The 18,998-nt window shown below is 42.4% G+C and overlaps 1 protein-coding gene across 1 annotated transcript in view; it reads left to right on the top strand.

The window, feature by feature from the left end:
• The first annotated feature begins 6,598 nt into the window (after positions 1-6,598).
• Positions 6,599-18,998, top strand: part of LOC103374443 (brain-specific angiogenesis inhibitor 1-associated protein 2-like) — an 84,756-nt gene continuing 72,356 nt past the window's right edge. Inside the window, exon 1 of the mRNA XM_008304535.1 lies at positions 6,599-6,699. Within this exon, the coding sequence (XP_008302757.1) occupies positions 6,625-6,699 (75 nt within the window). The 5' untranslated portion in view covers positions 6,599-6,624. The remainder of the gene's footprint in view (positions 6,700-18,998) is intronic.

Below are 18,998 nucleotides of genomic sequence, written 5' to 3'. Positions count from 1 at the left end.
TGAGGTAGCTTAGTGCTCCAGTGGGTTCTTCAGACTGTGTGGAAACAGTTTGCCCCGCTGCAGCTTTAGCGTCGCTGTGCACAAAGTTGGCAGCTTGAAGGAATGTTTCTGTAAGTTGTCTCAGTTTGGTGTTAAAAACTGGCGCCTTTGGGTCGAGCTGTGCGGCTTGGTTGTGCTCATATCACCCAAAACTCAGTGATGAACCTTACTGGTGCTCTTAAGTCTCCACAGATGTGTTCAGCATGTGGTGGAAACCCTGAAATCAGGAGAGTGGATTCTTTATGAGATTAAACTATTGTGTCAAAGCTTTTTCTAATTTATACCGTTCTCCTTGTTTAACAGTGATTATGGATACATTGAAGATCTGTCTGGTCGATTATCGGGGCCAATATTTTTTCAAATATCTCTTTTTCAATTGACTGATTATTGATAAATTTGCCACATCAGGTCTGATGCAGCCTCCTCTCTTTGTCTGTCGTCACTCTGTAATCTCAACAATGTCTCTCAACCAGCAAAAACTGAACAAGAACCACATGCCTCAAAGCAGGAAGTTAGCTGCTCTCACGGTGGCTAAAAGCGAGCGGCTAAGTTAGAAGGCAGCCACAGACGAACCTGAAACCGAGTCGGTAAAACAATCATTAGTAGTGCTTTGAGATCTGGGCAATAGAAGTGATACGACAGAGAGGGTTTAGGAAATTGGGGAGGGGCCAACTTGTTCAGGCCCGTTTATTCCCCCTTAACCGGGGCGGGGGTTCTTTTTTTTTTTTTCCTTTTTCGTTTTTGTTGGCCTTCTTTATTGAGGAGGCTTATTTTTGATTGCCTTTTATTTGTTTTTGTTTCCAATTTTGGTTTTTCGGGTTTTTTTGTTCCCCATTATTCGGCCTTGAAAACCCATATCAGTCTATTTGTGATGGTGTCTCATGTGCTAATGCTCCATCACATGTTTTAAATCTGTTGGTGAGCATTAAACTGATTCTTGCTGATGACGTTCTCGAGCATCCGCACACGTTTGGTCACCAAACGTCAAATATTCCTGCGAATTACGCTCGCTGAACAAAGCCTGGGTTCTGACATTCCGCCGTTGGGGCCTGAAATAGCCTGAATTGTCTTGAATCCACTCCACGGCGCTGCCCTCCTTTCTGAATGGACTCGCTCCACTCTGCAGCTGACTGCACTACAAGCCTATTTGTTGCCGCTGTGTGGGAGTGGGCGACGCACAGACAGGAACCTGAATGCCAGGGCGCCGCGCTGATGAATCACGGACGTGGCTCTGAGGCGCAGAGAGAGAGGAGAGGAAAAAAAGAAAACGATGGTGAGTAGGCTGGACGTGAAGGGGGGAGATCAAATACTGCTGAATAGATGCTTCAGGTATGTAGGTGTGTGTACGGCCTGCCCACCCAGTCCTGCCTCACGGTCTTGCCTACCTGTCTACACCCCCACTGTGGAGCGAATGCACTTACACTTATCTCCGGTTGTTGATGTAACCTCTAAAAGCTCATCTGTGTGGATCAAAGTCACATATTTAGAAAGTTATGTGCATGAAAATAAGCCCTTCCTACCTTAAAATGGCTCAGATGTAACTCCGCACTGTTGCGTCCTCACCACTCACACTGTAGAACCACTCCGCCATGGCAAGTTGTGATACTGGGGCTATTTAGCCACTTGTGTTGGAGCCTGAAACCGATTCTGAAGAAGAATAATGATACAGAAACCCTCCAAGTTGACAGGATCGGTTCCTTAGATTTGCTGCGTACACCTCAGAGGTTTGAATCTGTGTTTTTGAGACTGTTGTTGGAGTTCATTTGTAGTTTTAAGATAAAAATGATCATGATATGTCTTCCAAAATAATAATAAAAAACCCATATGAACATGTTCACAAGGTGAAAAGCTTGATTTTCAGCAGAGCTGGTCTTTATAGAGCAGGTCCAAGTGAAGTCTTGTGTCATTTTAGGAAAGTTTATGCCAATTCTCAAGTCTGAACGTATAATAAGTATATACAGACTTGCTTTGATGTGATTTATTTATTTTTTTGGCCTTTGTTGGATAGTATAGTCAGAGAGACACAGGAAAGTAGGGGAGAAGAATGGGGGGAGGACATGTGGGAAAGGGTCATGAGCAGGATTCAAACTCATGACCTCCACATTGGGACTGTAGCCCTGTACATGGGATGCCAGCTCAACCAGGTGAGCTATAGCGGCGCCCCTATGTGATTTATTTTATGTATTTATTATTACTATGTTGTCCTTGTCACTATGGTTTTACCCAATATTTTCTTTTATTCCACTTGTTCATTTTCCTCAACAGGATATGGCATTTTTGGGCCTTTCATTGGTGTTTTTCTGTTAATTTATTTAGTAAATCTTTTACCACATTTCAAATACAAAATTGAAACAGTTGAGTTATGTGAAAATTCAGCACCAATATAATTGCCATGAACAGAAAGAATAGCTATAGAGATCAAAGCTGTTTCTCACACCAGACTGTAAACATGTTTATTTCTGCTGTAAAGTTGGACATTTTAACATGGAGGTCTATGGGGACTGACACACCTTTGATGCAGCCTCAAGTGGACATTTGTGGAACTGCAGTTCTTGGCGCTTGTTGGTCCTGTTAAAATTTTAAACCTGTTTAAACTACACAAACACCGAAGTGTGACAATGACAAGTTGTGATTTTAGAGGGGTTTGCTCTATGTGTGACCTATGGTGTGTCTTAGCTCAGTGTAGCGTCTGTAGGCTAGCTGGTTCAACTTGTTTCCAGTCTTTATGCTAAGCTAAGCAACTGGCTGCATGGGTGTACCCTCACATTTGGGGTGCAGTTCATTGGTATCATACTCTCTTGTGTACAAGCTTTAGTGTGTTTCAATACAGCATACTCCAAAATGCAAAAAATGCCAGGATGCAAAATGAAGTACCAATGGTATGCAACAGTACAACATGAAAGAAAAAGTAAAGAGATTTAAAATGTAGGGTTGGTTTACAGACATAAAAGTGACATTAGGCTGTCTAATTGTTCCTTTAGCAGGCAATTCATAACTCTGAAATTTTGTGACTTGAGTCCCAGTTTCAATATCCAGTCTGCAGCTCTGCATACATGGGAGCTGAAAATCCATTTGCTGTGATTTCAGTTGATTTTTTTTACAAATGTTCACACTTTAGCTGAGCTGTGTAAGGCTTTTTGGTCAACCCTCGTCAAACAAGTCTCAAATTAAGTTTAAACTCCTTCAGTTTTTTCACTCCTCTAAGTGCTTAAACATGCAGGATTTTCGTTTTCAGTTGTCGAGTCATCCTTCGGGGAGTCAGGTCTGCGGTAAGATTGCAGCCAACTGAGTCAAGCTTTAGTTTTTGTCACCTCAAATCTGACTCGTGTCCAAGTCTCAAGTCTGCAGCTTTGTGTGCAGACGAGATTCAAGTTTCTGGCTCTTGGGTGAAAATCCAAATCAAGTGGCAAGTCTTCTCGAGCAAAGTGCAAGTTAGTTGGATGTCTTTTCTTACATCATGTAAAGCCTGTACCTGCTGCTGTTTTAGTCTGTTTTTAATTGCAGTGTTAAAATTAGAAACTTTTTTTGTCATTGTTTTTTAGTCTTGAGTCCTGTTTTTTTTTTTTAAATTCAAACCTGACTTTGGTCTCATGTCTCCTGCTTATTACTTGAACTAACCATGATTGACGATCAATATTTTAATTAATTAGCATATTATTATGGGTTGGCAGCCAGCAAACATAATGGGAGCTTACATTCAATTATGGAAACTAATTGTGGGGATTGAATGCTCACAGAGGAGTGAATCAATAGCCTCGCTGACAGTGGGAATGTTGCTGTTTGCTCCGGCGAAGACCAAACATGCCCGATTGATTTTCACTGACTGTCTGCAGTTCGGTCTCACTTTAATCAGATGTGGCAATCAAAACAAAATAAGTGTGTTCTGGTAGCGAGCCGTGGTTCCACTCTGTTATCTTTGCTACCCGCAGCACTAAAATATCTATTTTATCTTGCTGAAGAGAGAAAAAAAAACAGCCGTGACTGTCCTCCTTTTTAGTGGCCTTCTGTTATCTTCTGCTTTGTCTCTTTCTCATACATTCAAAGGCCTTCAGATCGTGATGCGCTGGGATGTGTGGGATTCCCCAACCCACCATACAAGGCTTTGAAATCCAAGAAAATGTGGCTTCATCCCACTCATACCAGGCAGAGCCCACTCAGCCAAGAGCCACACCAATATAGAGCAGAAATGTGCAGTTAATCTCTGGCTCTGTTGGTTTGTTAAATGGTGCATTGTCAAAAAAACAAATACAAAAAACCCCCCCCTTCCTCTTTGACAGAGGACATCTGAGCTGCAGGATGAATAAGACACACAGAGAGATGCATGTGAGAACAACGTGAACACATTGTAGTGATTGTGTGTTTAGGTAGATCTACCGAATCAGTGGCTACTCCGGTTTCTTTGCAGAGATGCTCAGTCAGGTCTTCTGAATGGTTGTAGCAGAGGCGGCGTGGGCAGCGTGTGACACAGCGGAGCAGGCGTGGCTTCTTTAAATGCCATGCTGCATTTCTGGACTCGCTGTAAAGCACTGAGATAACAGCATCACACTGCCAGATGCTTCAGGATTCATTTGTGATGGAAAATAATGTTGGCTGGTTGAGAGGCAGAAATACATTTGATACCAGAGTGATGTTTTAGTATAAAAATCAAGAGAAATTGACATAACTCAGCCTTTTTTTGCCCCAATCACTTTGTACTCCAAATACAGGCTAAAAATACATTATAAATGTGGCATAATCGAGTCTTTTAGTGTGAAAGTTTGGGCTTTTTTTTTCTTTTAAATTGTCAAATAATGTCTCTTTGTTGAATCAGCACTAAATTAGCCACGTTAATCCTCATAATTACTAATGCTGTAGTGTATTTGACTTTATATTAGTGAGGTTAAGTTTCATAATTCATAGTACTGTATGATCTTAGCTATAATATTACATAAGTGAGGTTATTCTACATGACTGATAACACTATAAGGTCTCAGCAGTGTGTTGTAGTCGGGTAAAGTGGTATTTTAGAGATTTTTTGTTGGTATTTAACCCCTAATATGTAAATTACTGAGGTAAAATCCTACAAAAAGTAACACTACAGGGTCTTCACCCCAATATTTGAACTTGTCAGGTTAATTCAAAAAGCCAGTTATATTCAATATAAAAAAAAAAACGATGACAAACAAAAAACAATATAATTCATTTTCTCAGCAGTGAACTCACCTGTTGGCTACCAGGTGGGGAAAGTGGGGAACTGTTATTGGAAAATGTGTGACCTCCAACAGGCTCCAAGATTAAAGTTTGTCTAAACGTCTGTGCTGAGATGCTTTTGGAAATGTGTCCCATCATAACAGGATCTTAAGTTGGGTGCTGCGTTTTCAGCCAGCCTTGAGCACCCAGCTGTCTTGTTGATGAAAGTCTAAGATTCATTTTTTTTTTGTGGCAAATTGTTAAATTTCTTTCTATTTTTAAAGAATTTCCACACAGCAAATGTCAGACACGAGAAAACAACGGAGCATATTTTATAGTGTGAGAAACAGTGTTGTTAATATGGAAACCAGCAGCTACACTGTAAAAAAAAACTAAATCAACAAAAATGAACGCACCAATTTATATAAATTTTTGTTTGCGTTATGACAACTTCTATTGAATTTATAATCAACCATCTACACTGAATTAGACTAATTGAAGTTATTTTAATTTACTAAACTGGTAGAATTAACACAATAAGCTGATTATTTTCAAATTATGTTGTTCCAACTCCAATTTTCATGGTCTGTTATGTATCTAACTACCATTATTATGAACCCTTTTCAAAAAAACCCATTTATTTGGCAAGTTTAAAAAATTAAGCTCCATGGGATGTAGGGGAGGGGACGTGAACTTCTGACCTCAAGGTGAAGAAAAACTGGAGTTATTAAACCAATTTAATGAAGTTACCTCAATTTGAATTGATCTAAGGCAGAATATTAAGTTGAGGCAACATTACTACGTCAACACATCAAAATAAGGTTTGCGACTTACAAAGGTTTATCTGAAGCTGTAAACTGAGGTAAATTAAAATGGATTTAATTAAGCGATGGGAATAGGTCCACATGTTAATATCTAATGGTTCAATGGGCTTCTGACTTATATAATAAATGTTTCAGAGCTGCCTTTACAAGAAACATCAAACATGTCATTTAATTTTCCTGACCAGATATTTATGTGTGTAAAATCTACTATTTTATCCCAAAATATATTCTTTTACACAATGATAGAAGAGCCTGACTAGCTCTACCAGATCCTATTTCTTCTTCCTGATTTTCATGTGCATGTTGGCTCTACTGCGGCTCCGTTTCCCACCGTCCTTGAAGGCAGCACCGCCCCTCTCCGCCTCTGCGCTCCAACCGAGAGGCACCGACCGACTGACTGGCTGCGTGGGGAGCCGGTGTGGGCGCAGCGGAGGACTTTCCTATAAAAGCAGGGATCCCACGACCAGACGTGCTCGTCTCTCCGTGTCAGTCAGCGGCTCACCGGACCCGCTCCTCCCGCGCCAACAGCTGCCTCATCCCCGCGTTTACAGTTCGGAAACCCCCCCCCTCATCCAAAAGGAAATCTTCGTCTATGGTTCTGACTGACGCTCCGACAAGGATGTCCCGGACCGACGAGGTGCACCGTATAACGGAGAATGTCTACAAGGTAAGACGGTGCTGTTCGGTAGTTTGTTTGCCAGCCGGTGACCGCGCGTCCTCGGCACACCTGCTGCACCGGGCCACGGCTGCTTAGAGGACGCGGCGACGGATAACTTTGACTCAGTTGACCTGGCTGCGTTTGTGCCACTTTGGTGCCAAAAGACGCACATTTTTTTTTCACGCGTACTTTGAACAGAAACCATCTCCAGTCAGCAGGAGGGAATCAGGAAAGCTTTAATGTGTATTTTCTCTCGATAACTTGGATCAGCTCGACTCTCCTCGGCTGTATATTTAGATTCATGTGGACTATAAACTATCCGCTTCGAGTCTATTAAATGCCAACAAAAAGCCACGTAATCAGTCTTCTCACCAGAAAAGTCCAGCTAATGGAGTCAGTCAATTCACTGAACTCTAATTGATTAATTGGCGGTTTTTTTTCTGGAGAGGCTGAGCTGCCTCTCTGTTTCATCTGCAGTAATCATGAGTGAGTCAGTCATGTAGATCTCCTGGCTGAGCCGGAGCCTCCACGCTGACAGCTTGCCCCGGGGCAGCTCACTTGAACACGGCGCAGAGCAGAAAGCTGTCACCACCAGAGGTTCATCCAGCTGGGAGCCGCGCGGCCGCACATTACCTGCTTCACTGACACTGATCATTAATTTATGGGGGCTTAAAGTGTGTCTTCATCGGACCCAGCAGTCTTCACTTTGGTGGCTTGAGCTGTTGGTATTTTCTGAGAGAAAGGACAAAGTCATTATGAGTGTTTTGTGAAGCTGTAATTTTACACTTGACCCTGTGCAGCTGGGCCTCAAATTGGACTAATCTGAGACCAGATGGAGGTTTGTGTGAGAATAAGCTGGGGAAAGGGAAAAAAAAAGATTTTTCTTGGGGAATCTCAGCTGTGACGGACCTCCCTGCACTTGTTGAAATCTGAGAGGTGAAAAAGGTGACAAACGCTCAGCTCGTCCATTGTCATTTTCACAACAGAGCGCCTCTTCAGCGGAGGCAGGTGGGGGGCCAGGAGAGGTGTTGCTCTTGAGTTTCAGTGCACTCAGGGCAGCCCTCCAGGCGAGGTAGATTTCAGCAATGAAAGCGCGACAAGGGCTTTCCTTTATGTGAGGAAACTTGTAAGTGCTCCACACGCCTCCGCAGAAATGCTCAGAGGCCTAAAAGCTTCAGGAGGAGTGTTTGGCGGATGTGAGCTCACTGAGCCGGAGATGTCAGGTCGGCCTGAGCCTCCCTCCTCGGGTTCCAGGTTTCTTGCGTGGCGTGACATCAGAATTTAGGCTTCAGAGGAGAAGGGATTTCAGAATGCGTGGCCGACCTTAAAGGCACGCAGAGACGCGCTGCTTGAAAAGGCTCTAATGAGGGATCAGCAGCAGCCGCCTGATGTTGTGACCTGTGGGAGGTTTCTTTGGATCTGTAATGGCTCGGGCAGGAGGAGGATGAAGAGGGAGGAGGAGGATGAAGAGGGAGGAGAGGCGAGGAGGTGTGAGGAGTTGATTTGTCACTTGAACAGAATTTATCAGTATTTTCACTATGTTGCATTAGTGATCGACCGATATCGGGGTTGTTTTGGGCCCATGCCGATTACTGTCGATCAAGAAAAGTCTGATATTCGGAACCGTTAAATGAAATGTTTGAACAGCATGTGACAGCAGAGAACCTGCCATTCATAACTAGGCTTCTTCGTTAATAAGGGAGATTATAATTGAATACGTGAAATGGAAACGGGAGCGATTAAATTAGGACGCTCTCCTCCGTTTACGCGGGATTGGGTCGTCCTGCTGCTCGTCTCTAGTTTCTTAATCTTTCACTGTTCTATCACTTTATTGCCTACTTAAAGCAGTATTAATTATTGTTCTCTTCAGGTTAATCTATGGCTAATTTCTAACTTAGCCGCTAGCCATTAGCGTAGCATTAGCCACTATAAGAGCAGCTAATTTCCTGGTTTGTGGCGACAATTTTGCGTCCTAACAGACATTTCTAAGACGACAGAGTGACCAAAAACAGAGAGAAGAAGCTTTATAAGGACACTTAATTTATCAATAATCGGTCAACAAAAATACCGATAATCGGAAAAATGCCAAATATCAGCCATGATAATTGGTCTTTCCCTAATGTGCATTAATTTTTAGTGTCCAATATTGGTTTCAAATTGCTCACCCAGAGTCACTATTTCCTGACAATTAAGTTTAAATAGGACTTTTTTTTTAAAGTATTTAAATGATCATATGATTAAAAAAAAAAAAAAAGCATCAGTTGCAGCTTCACTGAAAATCCCTGCTAAGAAGGAAGCTATAAGGGGAAGAGAGGTTTTAGAAACGCTCTGCTCAGGGGTCAAGTATGAAAATGCCATCGTGCAGAAACGCAGCGCTGGGGTTTCTTCCTCTCATCAGCAGGCTGCATCATTACGGAGTCAGCAGGAGTGAGGAGAAGCAGAGCGCCGCTGCCAGTTTGACTCGGGGGCTGATCGTAGGAGACCGATGCTCGCTGGCGTGGCAATCGGTGCGACAGCGGTGGGGCCGTGGGCTCGTTTCTGAGCCGAGGGCTGCCGAGGCTTTGTGTGGGGCTGTGTTTAGAGAAACTAACAGGTCTTTATTAATTCATTAAAAGCACAGAGGATGAAGAGGCCCGGAGGTGCCAGCTCCCATTAGATAACACTCAAGTCTGTTTCTCCACTGAGGAGATGAAGGTAGAGACGGCAAATGTCAGCAATTAGATCTTGTGGTGTTAAGATGGGGATCAGGGACATCAATTACAGAGCATCATATCGCAGTAAAGTGTCAAGCAGAATGTACTCGGAGAGGTCATTCCTCTGGCGGGGCTTCATGTCTGACCTTGCTTTAATGCTCAAATACATTTTTAATCTGCAGATCCAAATCTGCATCAAGATACACTCAGTCGTAGATTGGCTGATATTGTGCGAAAGCTCTGGATACCTGTGCACAAAAATCCTGTAAGCATTTTGAATAATAACCTTGAACTAGCAGCATCTCCAGCTGCAGGATTAATATGTGCATGTGTTGTCTGACTTCAGAGGGAAATTGCACTGAATTGGTTGAAAAGTGCTTTTCAAAAAAAAAAAAAAATCTGTGGAGCAGAAGTTGGTGCAGACTGTACTTGAATATTAATCTTGAGTGAAAGGATGCAAAACAGAAAATGTTTTGCCAATGTCCATGTTAAAGAGCTCGTGATCTTCTTTTCCTTTTAGTTTTTCTTTTTTTTTTTTTTTTTGCATATAAAAGATCTGCAAAAGGAAGGCATTCTCTCCCAGAGAAGACTCTGCTCTTTACCTCCCTGAAACGCCTGTTTTGAAGTCTCCTGTGACTTATCTATGTCATCGTGTAACATATTTGCATAACACCTGTCCAACAGCTCGGTTACAAGGCCCTTAAATGAAGAATGAGCCATATTTCCTCACTTCTGCAAGGGTTATGTCTTCTGCCTGTTCTTGGATGTGGTTTTATGATACGTAACCATATTCTAGCATGCTGACGTATTCAAGCAGACTTGTAAAAATGCACAATATGGGTCTTTAATGAGCTGTGAGTCACCTCTTTTGCAAGTTCTGCTCAACAATGGGGGCCAGAAGCTCAAACATGAACGTTTTGTCTGAAGAAATTTCACATTTTGAATAATTCTCTCCCACAGTGTGCAGCGGGCAGCTATGAATAGATGCTCACTTGAAATCTGTGGCTGAAATGATTCCCGTGTGTTTCTAACAATCCAAGCATTGCGCGGTGACCCTTCGCCGGATGAACGGTGGTTTTGTTTTCGTGCAGCTCTGCATGCCGTTTTGTTTTCTTTGTTTGTTAGACTTTCTGCTGCCAGAATAAAATAACTCTGACTGAACGGCAGAGGACCAAAGCCTTCACCTCACCGCCCTGCTGCTGACAACAAGAGATGCTGAATGTAATGTTTGGATGACTCACATTGGCGGATGCGATTTTGTGTGTGTGTGTGTGTGTGTGTGGGCAGCAGTGTCTCACGACTGTATGTGTGTGTTTGTCAGCACTCGTACTGTACCGTGAAGCCGCTGCTTCTGGCTCCGTAATGATATGCAATCTCGCATCAGAACATGCAAATTACAACGTGAGCGAACCAGTGGGCGCTGAGGTTGAAACGTCAAGTTTGTGGAAGTTTTTGAAACTGTACGGAGATGTGTTGGTGGCCCACCGGCAGCGTGGGTAAACTGTTTCCTCAGGTTGTTGTGGTTGCTGAACAAACACCATCTGTATGTTTGTTTGGGAGTGTATTCAGCCAGGCTTTGTAATCCCAACAGTACCGCAGGCGCAGTTTGTTGAATGAAGCTCGAGTGTCAGGGCGAGGCTGAAAAGCGATTGTTTGATACGTTTGATGGTTGGAGTGGATTACAGAGAGATCAGCTGATTGATTTTAATGCTTTCTTTGTACTTGTGCATTCAACCGTTTTCCACCCGTCACATGTTTCCAAAAGTGAGTTCAGGTGCAGTTTAACTACTAAACCCATCTGCATGACACTGTTGCAATAGCAGTAACATATTGCATCCATTTTTGGTCAGTTTAATGGAAAAACTACCAGAAAAAAATCCCCCACAGCTTGCATCAATCAGTTAACCAATCCTGCACTGACCAATCATTGACTTATGATCCACGAATGAGTGACGATAAACTAAACTGATCTTTAAAGTCGAGCACAAACACTTTGCTGAGTCAAGCTTCTCTCAACTTGCTGCTTTTTTCTCTGTTTAAGGGCAGACATTGAGGGTGAAAAGGGCAAAACTGAATATTTATGTTTCAATTATGCAAATGAGGTGTTAATGATCTAAATATGGCCTAATTTACATTAATTTCCAGAACAGAAATCTTAACTCTGGATGAATATTCATCTTCAAAATTCCTCTTCTTGTTGACATACTGGAGTCAAAGGTGTTTACAGAGGAGATTTTGGACATTTAGTTTTATTTTTTGTTTTTTAAATCACCCATAAAGCTTTAAAATACAGTCAAAAAGGGAGGAGGGAGGAAAAAAGCTATTTTCGCCATGTTTTCAGGAATACAGTGTTTTGTAAATCAGGCTATGAATGATACATGAACAAACGCCTCCGGATAAACCTGCAGAATATAGATGAAGGCAAAACTTGAAAGTTTGACGTATCAAACTGCAACTGAAGTGGAGATTTCTGGCTAAAGAATGTAAGATCCGTGTTGTCATAGATTCACCATGAACCCACCTCGGCTGACTGCTTACGTCAAAGCAGTTACATATTTTTGTATTACAGGTTGTCTGAGACTTTATGCCTAAATATGCAAACAAATTTGCCTAAATATCCGACAGACGTGGTATTTCCAGTCTTTACACTGAAAGAAGACATTTTATGAAAGCGAGATAGGCCAAAATCTAAAAACTGACCAATGCATGAATAATTTTGATGATGTCTGACCCTATTAATAACCTGTGCGGTTAACTTCAGGCTCTGAAAACATGAAAAGGAAAGTTAGAAATAATGGACAGATTAGGGACAAAGGAAGCAGTTGTTAGCTGCATTTCTTGATGCACTCAATATATGTTGGTCTCGTTTATTAAAAACATAATTTAGGTGTAATTGTTCTCTTCACTATGCAGATAATTACATAAAAGAGCATAATTTCAAGGAGACAGAGGTTGTTATGAAGCTATGAACTCGTGGGATTCCCTGTGAGACGTTCAGTTGAAAGGATCCGTATACATCTCTGCCTGTTATTTCTCCTGTTATTGACTAAAGCTGTCAATTAAAGCGTCTCAACTGCGTTATGTGTCGCTGTACAGCATCAATCTCCTGCTAACGTGGCGTGTTAGTGTTTGTGTTGCCTGACTGTCACCAGGGAGCGTCCTCCAGTGATTGGAGTCATCAATCCCTCTGTAAATATTGTCGTATTATCAAGTCCAACCTCCGCAAGACAAACACGGTGCGATGGCATTGCTCATGCAAAGCCAAAACTATTCGTTCTCCAGGGAGAGATTTTTGTCCAACGTGTGTGTGTGTGTGTGTGTGTGTGTGGGGGGTTTGTGAGTAATGCTACTGAACACTTTATCCCCACAGTCACAAGTGCAATCTGTTCAGGTTTTCTTCCCTGCTGGAGTCTATTCATTTAGTAGCCCAATGGACAAAAAAAGCAGTGAATTAGTGTCAGTGATGGTAGTTTTCCAGATGTTTTCTCCTGCTGCAGAACTTGTATAGTTTGTGCCATGACCACAAGCACTGTTTCTGTCGATTTCATTGGATTGCATCTGTTGTGTTGGTCTTTATCAGAGTTATTGTTGGTGTGTTCTGCAGCTCATAAGCGAGCAGACAGCTGTTGTTGGAGGCAGAGCGCTGCAGGTGAGAGGCAGGGCATCTGTTGGGGAAATGATAAAGTGCAGCAGTGGATTGACTGAGGAAGGGAGGAGGTTTGGGCAGAGAGATCTATCAGTTTGTTTTCTCCCTCCTCTTCCTTCTTGGGCATTATGAAGAGGTGCTGTGGTATCATGTCCAGCCTCAGTGCCCGTCAGGCAGATTCAACCACTCTGGTCTGCGTTCCTTTGTTCGCGTTTGAGGTCGTATGAGGTGAATTCAAGCCTGCAGCCTCGCTGCTCGTGTGCACAGAAACATAGTGAATCAAAACGCTCTGCCAAAGCAGGATTTCTCCAGTGTAATTGTTTCAAACCAGTGATTTTTCTTCTGATTAGTCACAGCGCTTTCACCTCTGTAGTCTGTGTTCGGGGCTCCATCGCTGGCTTTGTGCCTCTGCCCCTGCAGAACACAGCGCCTCCTCCAGCTCCAGTGTTTGTTCCAGCTTTACTGATCTTTAGGCAGCAGCAGTGTTCCTGAGCGTCACAGTGACGCTCTCCGACAGTGTTGTCGGCTGTACGGCTGCATTATGTAAGCGGGGAGCAGTTTGTGTAGGTACAGGGATGCAGTCCTGTGCATGATTTTCATCCAAAGGTTCATCTCAATGTGCAGCTTCACCTCTTTCAGGTTGTTAATGTCTGCACACTGAGTCACTGAGGTTCTGAGCTTTCATGAGAAAAATGTGGGCTACTGTTATCATGAAACCAAATACGCTACATCTGCACTGACAACAGTGTGACAAAGTTACATCTGGCAGCTGAGGAGCCGCATATTTTTCTCAGGAGTTGGTAGAAACCCAATACGACTGGAAACACAACTCTGGTACGATGCTGATATTGTAGAGCTGCAACCCTTTGTTGTTTAGTCTATAAAATGTTCAAAAAATGCTGAGCTGAAGCTGTTTTTCTTCAGATGCCTTGTTATGTTTGACCAAAAATATTCAGTTAATAACAGTAAGTGACAAAGAAAAGAATCAGAAATGATGTTAAAAACAGTTTTATTGCCAAGTAGGTTTTTACATACCAGGAATTAGTCTTGTTTTTTTTCCTTCCTTTCAAAACAGTGACACACAAACATGAAGCTTAGCAGCAAGTGTAGTAAATACAAGTAAATACAGGGGAATACAAGAAATGAAAAGATATTTTGTGTACAGGAATGCGCACATGAATCGCCGGAGAACGTGCAAGGTTATCTAGTATTTAAGTGAAATGTGAAAAACGCTAAAATAAATACAAAATATTCTCCTTTGAGGCCTGGAAAAACTGCAGATGTTTGGCACTCTTTCAGTATTTTTGTCAACTGTGGGGCTTTATAAACTATGAGATGATCAGATCCGATATTCAGGAGTTTTCCGATTATCAGTATTGTAAATGTTGATAAGTTCTTCTTTAATTAAACGAATGTGAAGAAATGCTTAGACAACGGTATGTCAGCGAAGTTTTTTCTGTGTTGTTCTAAATTTTGACACCACGATTCTCAGTTTTTTGCTGCAGATGTCCATGAGTTATTGGCCCCCTTGAGTATTGAGAAAAACAACCCATCTTGGCCAACTACTAATATATTGTCAAAATAGCTGTGGACTATTTTTGTCCGTCAATTAATCAGCGCATCGTTTTAGGTTCAAAATACTGCATTAGTCAGGTTTTTGCTAACTGGTTAGTCATAGCCACAGAAGCTAATAATATAACAGCAAGCGTCTGTCCGTCTGTGGTCCAAAAAAATGAAAGCTTCAAACAGAAAATAAACCACCACTGATGTTTGACTTGTGATGTTTAATGTGCTTGTACTAATGAACTTTTGTCGTGCTTCGTGTGCTGATTTCCTACGTTTCCCATCAAGTTTTTCAGCAACCCTAAATGTACATTTATGTGCTGTAAAAGTAATACTGGGAACATGTGTTAACGTTCAGAGAACCGCTCCGTGTCTGTGATGTGGTGCAGCTCTGTCTGTTCAACACAGCTGCGAGTTTGGAAGGAAGATGTTGCTCCTCCACTGCAGCCTGGTTGACGTTTCAGACTGCTAGTGGCTGAGGCGAGAAGCGGTCCTGCATGATGTAATATTGTGCCTGTTTGACCACTTGTCAATGGAGAAGTGCACTATCTGAGACTGAAATGCACAGAGGAAGATAACACCCTTGCTGTGTTTTTAGCTTTCATTCCCGTCACTTAATCAAGGTTTAGGCTGCAAAACCGAATTCCGAGCAACCTCTGTATGGTTGTTTTTGACATCAGTCTTTACATATGAGTTGGATGTTTGCCTTTAAACACAGGCTGGATCCTAAATCAACATCCAGAAGGCTTCAGCGCAGTGCAGGTGCAGCGTGCATGAAGCTTTCATTTTTATTATTTAGATTTCACCAACTGCTCTGTTAAGATGCTCCTTTCATAGCTGTCACACAACATAACTGTTGGCATCTGCCGTGTGTGTGTGTGTGTGTGTGTGTGTGTCAGGTACGTCAGCAGCCTTTAGCACATCAGTAAGTTATCTAACTGGAGCTGCAGGGAGATCGAGGAGGAGAGGTGGAGGCTGCCAGGGAGCAGGGGCTTTGGCAGAGGATGAAAGGAAAGTTACTGGGACGGATCTCCAAAGAGAGACAGAACGAATGGAGGCAGAGTGAGGCGACGAGGGTGTGGATCCACTCTTCTGATCTGACTCTAATTAGACAGAAATTAAGCGGGAAAGGCCTGAGAGGCGAGACAAAGCAGGGATTCTGTGTGTGTGTTTAATTGGAGATTGTTGCTCTGAGTGACATTTCAACTGGAATCTCTCTGTTATCGCTCTGCTGCATCCTTTTGAAATACCCAGTCGTACGCGTCACGTGTGCAGATATGCCTGAAAACGTCGTCGAAGTGATGTCTTTGTGCGAACATATGTGTTGAACGCGAATTCATTCACGTGGATCAGATGCGTCACTCGGAGGCGATGATGATGATGATGATGATCACCTCGGCTCGCATGGCGGCCACGGAGACTCCCCCCTCGTCCTTCTCGCCTCGCGCGCCTCCCCCGTCAGCTTTCCTGTGGCATGAACCGAACGTGAGGTGAATAGAAATGGGTTGCCCTGTCATGGAGGGGGGGATTCCAGCGCCTCCTTACATGGCGCCGGAAGTGCCCCCTCCCTTCCCCGTCTGCTTCTTGAAGCTGCATTGCTGGAATAGGGGGCGCTGACTCTCCCTCTGCACACAGATAAGAGCTCATCTGAAAGGGAAATTGGCTGACTTCACACACACACACACACACACACACACACACACACACAGAAGAGATAGGCTCTGAATTTCCATCTCCTGAGGGCGTTGAAGCAGTGCAGCTTTAGCGCCGTGATTGTCACACTGACTGAGCAGAAGCAAATAATGTCCATTTCCTCGAAACAAAATAATGAAGGACAGCCGCAAAACACTAATGGACATAATGCATATACATCAGCTTATCCCTCCCACATACAGTATGTAACCCAGCGGGGGTCCCTAATCGCTTTTTTTCACATTAGCAATAATGTCCTGCGCTGCTTGTTGTGCACAATGCATCTGTGCATGTGTGACGGTCGGGGTTATAAAAAGAGGAGACTTGTGGTGAAGCAGGTCCATATGTAATCCTAAGAAATGCACATTATGCCCCCTGTGGAGCTAAAAAGCCCTTCTTATATAAACCAGTATGTTTGCTACGTCTGTCACAGTTCTTCCACAACTGTCTGATTATAGTTATTTGAGCTGACTGCAACCGTGTTCTGTAACAATTAGAATTTTTTTTTCATGTCAACCACGAATTCCTCGACATTTTCCACCATTTGCACACACCTTTCTCATATGGTTCACCTGCAAAAACCGCTTTTCTCTGTAATATTTGAGTGGCTGCATTTCAATGACCATCTATTGACACTGACGTCGTGGATTAGGTCTCAAAGCCAAACACCTCGACGCCGCTGTGGGTACGGTTTGGTTTATTAATTAAAAAAAGACTTAGGCGGAGGATGTTTGTCAGGTTTGCAACAAAAAGGTGGATGTTGCAGCACCGAAATCACTAATCTAACACGAACAGACGCAGGGTCGGTCACAATTATTTGCATGAAAATTGAAAAAAGGAAAATTTTGAGACCAACAGCGTGATCTAAAATGAGAAAAGGTTGTTTGGCCAGAATGCATTTCTTTTAGTTCCAATTCAGGGAAATGTTAAGGCTACACAGTATAGTGCCTTTTTTAACATGATGATGCCGTGGTGTCCGCTACAGCTGTGACGATTAACTATTGAAGTCAACCAGCAATATTTGTAATCAACTAACTAGTCCGAGTCATTTTTAAATGGGAAAAAAATGTCAAAATCCTCCAATTTCAGCTTCATAAATGTGAATATTTTTTGGTTTCTTTAAGTCGTGGGCAAAACGAGGCATTTGAAGATGTTGCTGTGAGCCCTTTTTCACATCCTATGGATAAACAACTCATCGAATAATCAAAAATAAATTATCAGCAGATTGACAGACAATGAAAATAATCATCAGTCGCAGCTTTAATGCAAAAAGGCAGGTCCATGGTGTTCCCAGTTTGACAGCATAATAATAATACTGCTTGCATGGCTGCACATACGTATGTAGTGCACACAGATTACACTAAAATGATTCAATGTACACACTTTAAAAATACCTCAAGAGGAACAGTAATATAATGTATTTTCAATTAAACTGACAATTACTACGTCTCAGCCACACTACATGTGGATGGTGCTGTAAGTAATGAGAATGCAGGCAATGATGTTATAAGGTCTGCAAACACCCTGGTTTGTACAAATGGGATTAGTTCAGCAGTGCCAGCGCACAACACTGTTTAGTTTAACACATTAGTTTTAAAAACGCTTCTCTAAATGTTGTTACTCCTTTTAAAACACTTTTAAAAACTAGAAAGCATGTAAATGATGTTAATAATCACTATTTAGAAAGTCGTTTTTTCTATCCGTCAAAATATGCAAATCCTGGGATACATCACATGTATTTTAATCCTAATAGATACAGTAGTTCATGCGAAAGATAGCAGAAATATTAAAATATGGCCTCATTTGCAATATTAAGTAATGCTTCAATTATTTCTGGATTTGCAGCAAAAGCTTATTACTTGCTCCCTGGCCCGTGGCCTCATGCTCTGCTGGATTTGATTGAAATTTTAGTTTTGCTTCTGCTACTGCTCACTCAATAAACAGACAAACAAACCAAGCAAGAGCTGAAAGCTGAACCTCCTTCCTGCAATAAATAGCGGTTTTCTTCATCCTGCACTTTCTCATCTGAGCATAGAACATAAAATATTCAGCATACATCCACAGTGAACCATATTCTTGGCAGTTAAACATTGTTTGATGGTATTTCCTCTGGAGGTAATGTTTGTAGGTTCCTGTGTCTCCATGATGTGCTGCAGGGCTGCCTGCAGGCATCCACAATAACAAGCTGCTCTCAGTAATAAGCCCTGAATGAGCAGCTGATGGGAAACGCACACAGTCGAGTTTCACTCACGTAACTGAAACTCCCACATTTTTATTACATCAGTTCGAACCTTCACAAAAATTCCTAACTTCAGGCGCATGTGTCATTTCGCAGCTCAGAAAGGTTCCTGTCCTCATTTTGGGGGAGAATGTATGAAGCTTTGAATGGGGGCTTGTTATCCTGGTTATCAGACGTTATAATAAATTCATGAATGAAAAGATTATTGCGGTTGGAGTGCATCCGGTCTAATCGGTTTACAGTGTTGGTGAAGTTTCCGTCAGGGTTCATGAGAATCAAAACACCTCTGTGGTTATCAGCAGAAGCTGGTGATAAAGCATGAACACTAAACCGGTGGAATGTGGCTTTAACCACAGAAATGTCTTTGTTGAACCAATATCGAGTAAGATAACGCAGCACATAAACACAGAGCTGGAAGCAGCTTTCAAATATTTCACTTAAGTGAAAGTAGCATTACTGCAGTGTAAAAAAAACT

This window comes from Stegastes partitus, unplaced genomic scaffold (genome assembly GCF_000690725.1).
Source record: "Stegastes partitus isolate 25-593 unplaced genomic scaffold, Stegastes_partitus-1.0.2 Scaffold2248, whole genome shotgun sequence".
Classification (NCBI taxonomy): domain Eukaryota; kingdom Metazoa; phylum Chordata; class Actinopteri; family Pomacentridae; genus Stegastes; species Stegastes partitus.
This window is presented reverse-complemented; position numbering and strand designations above follow the sequence as displayed.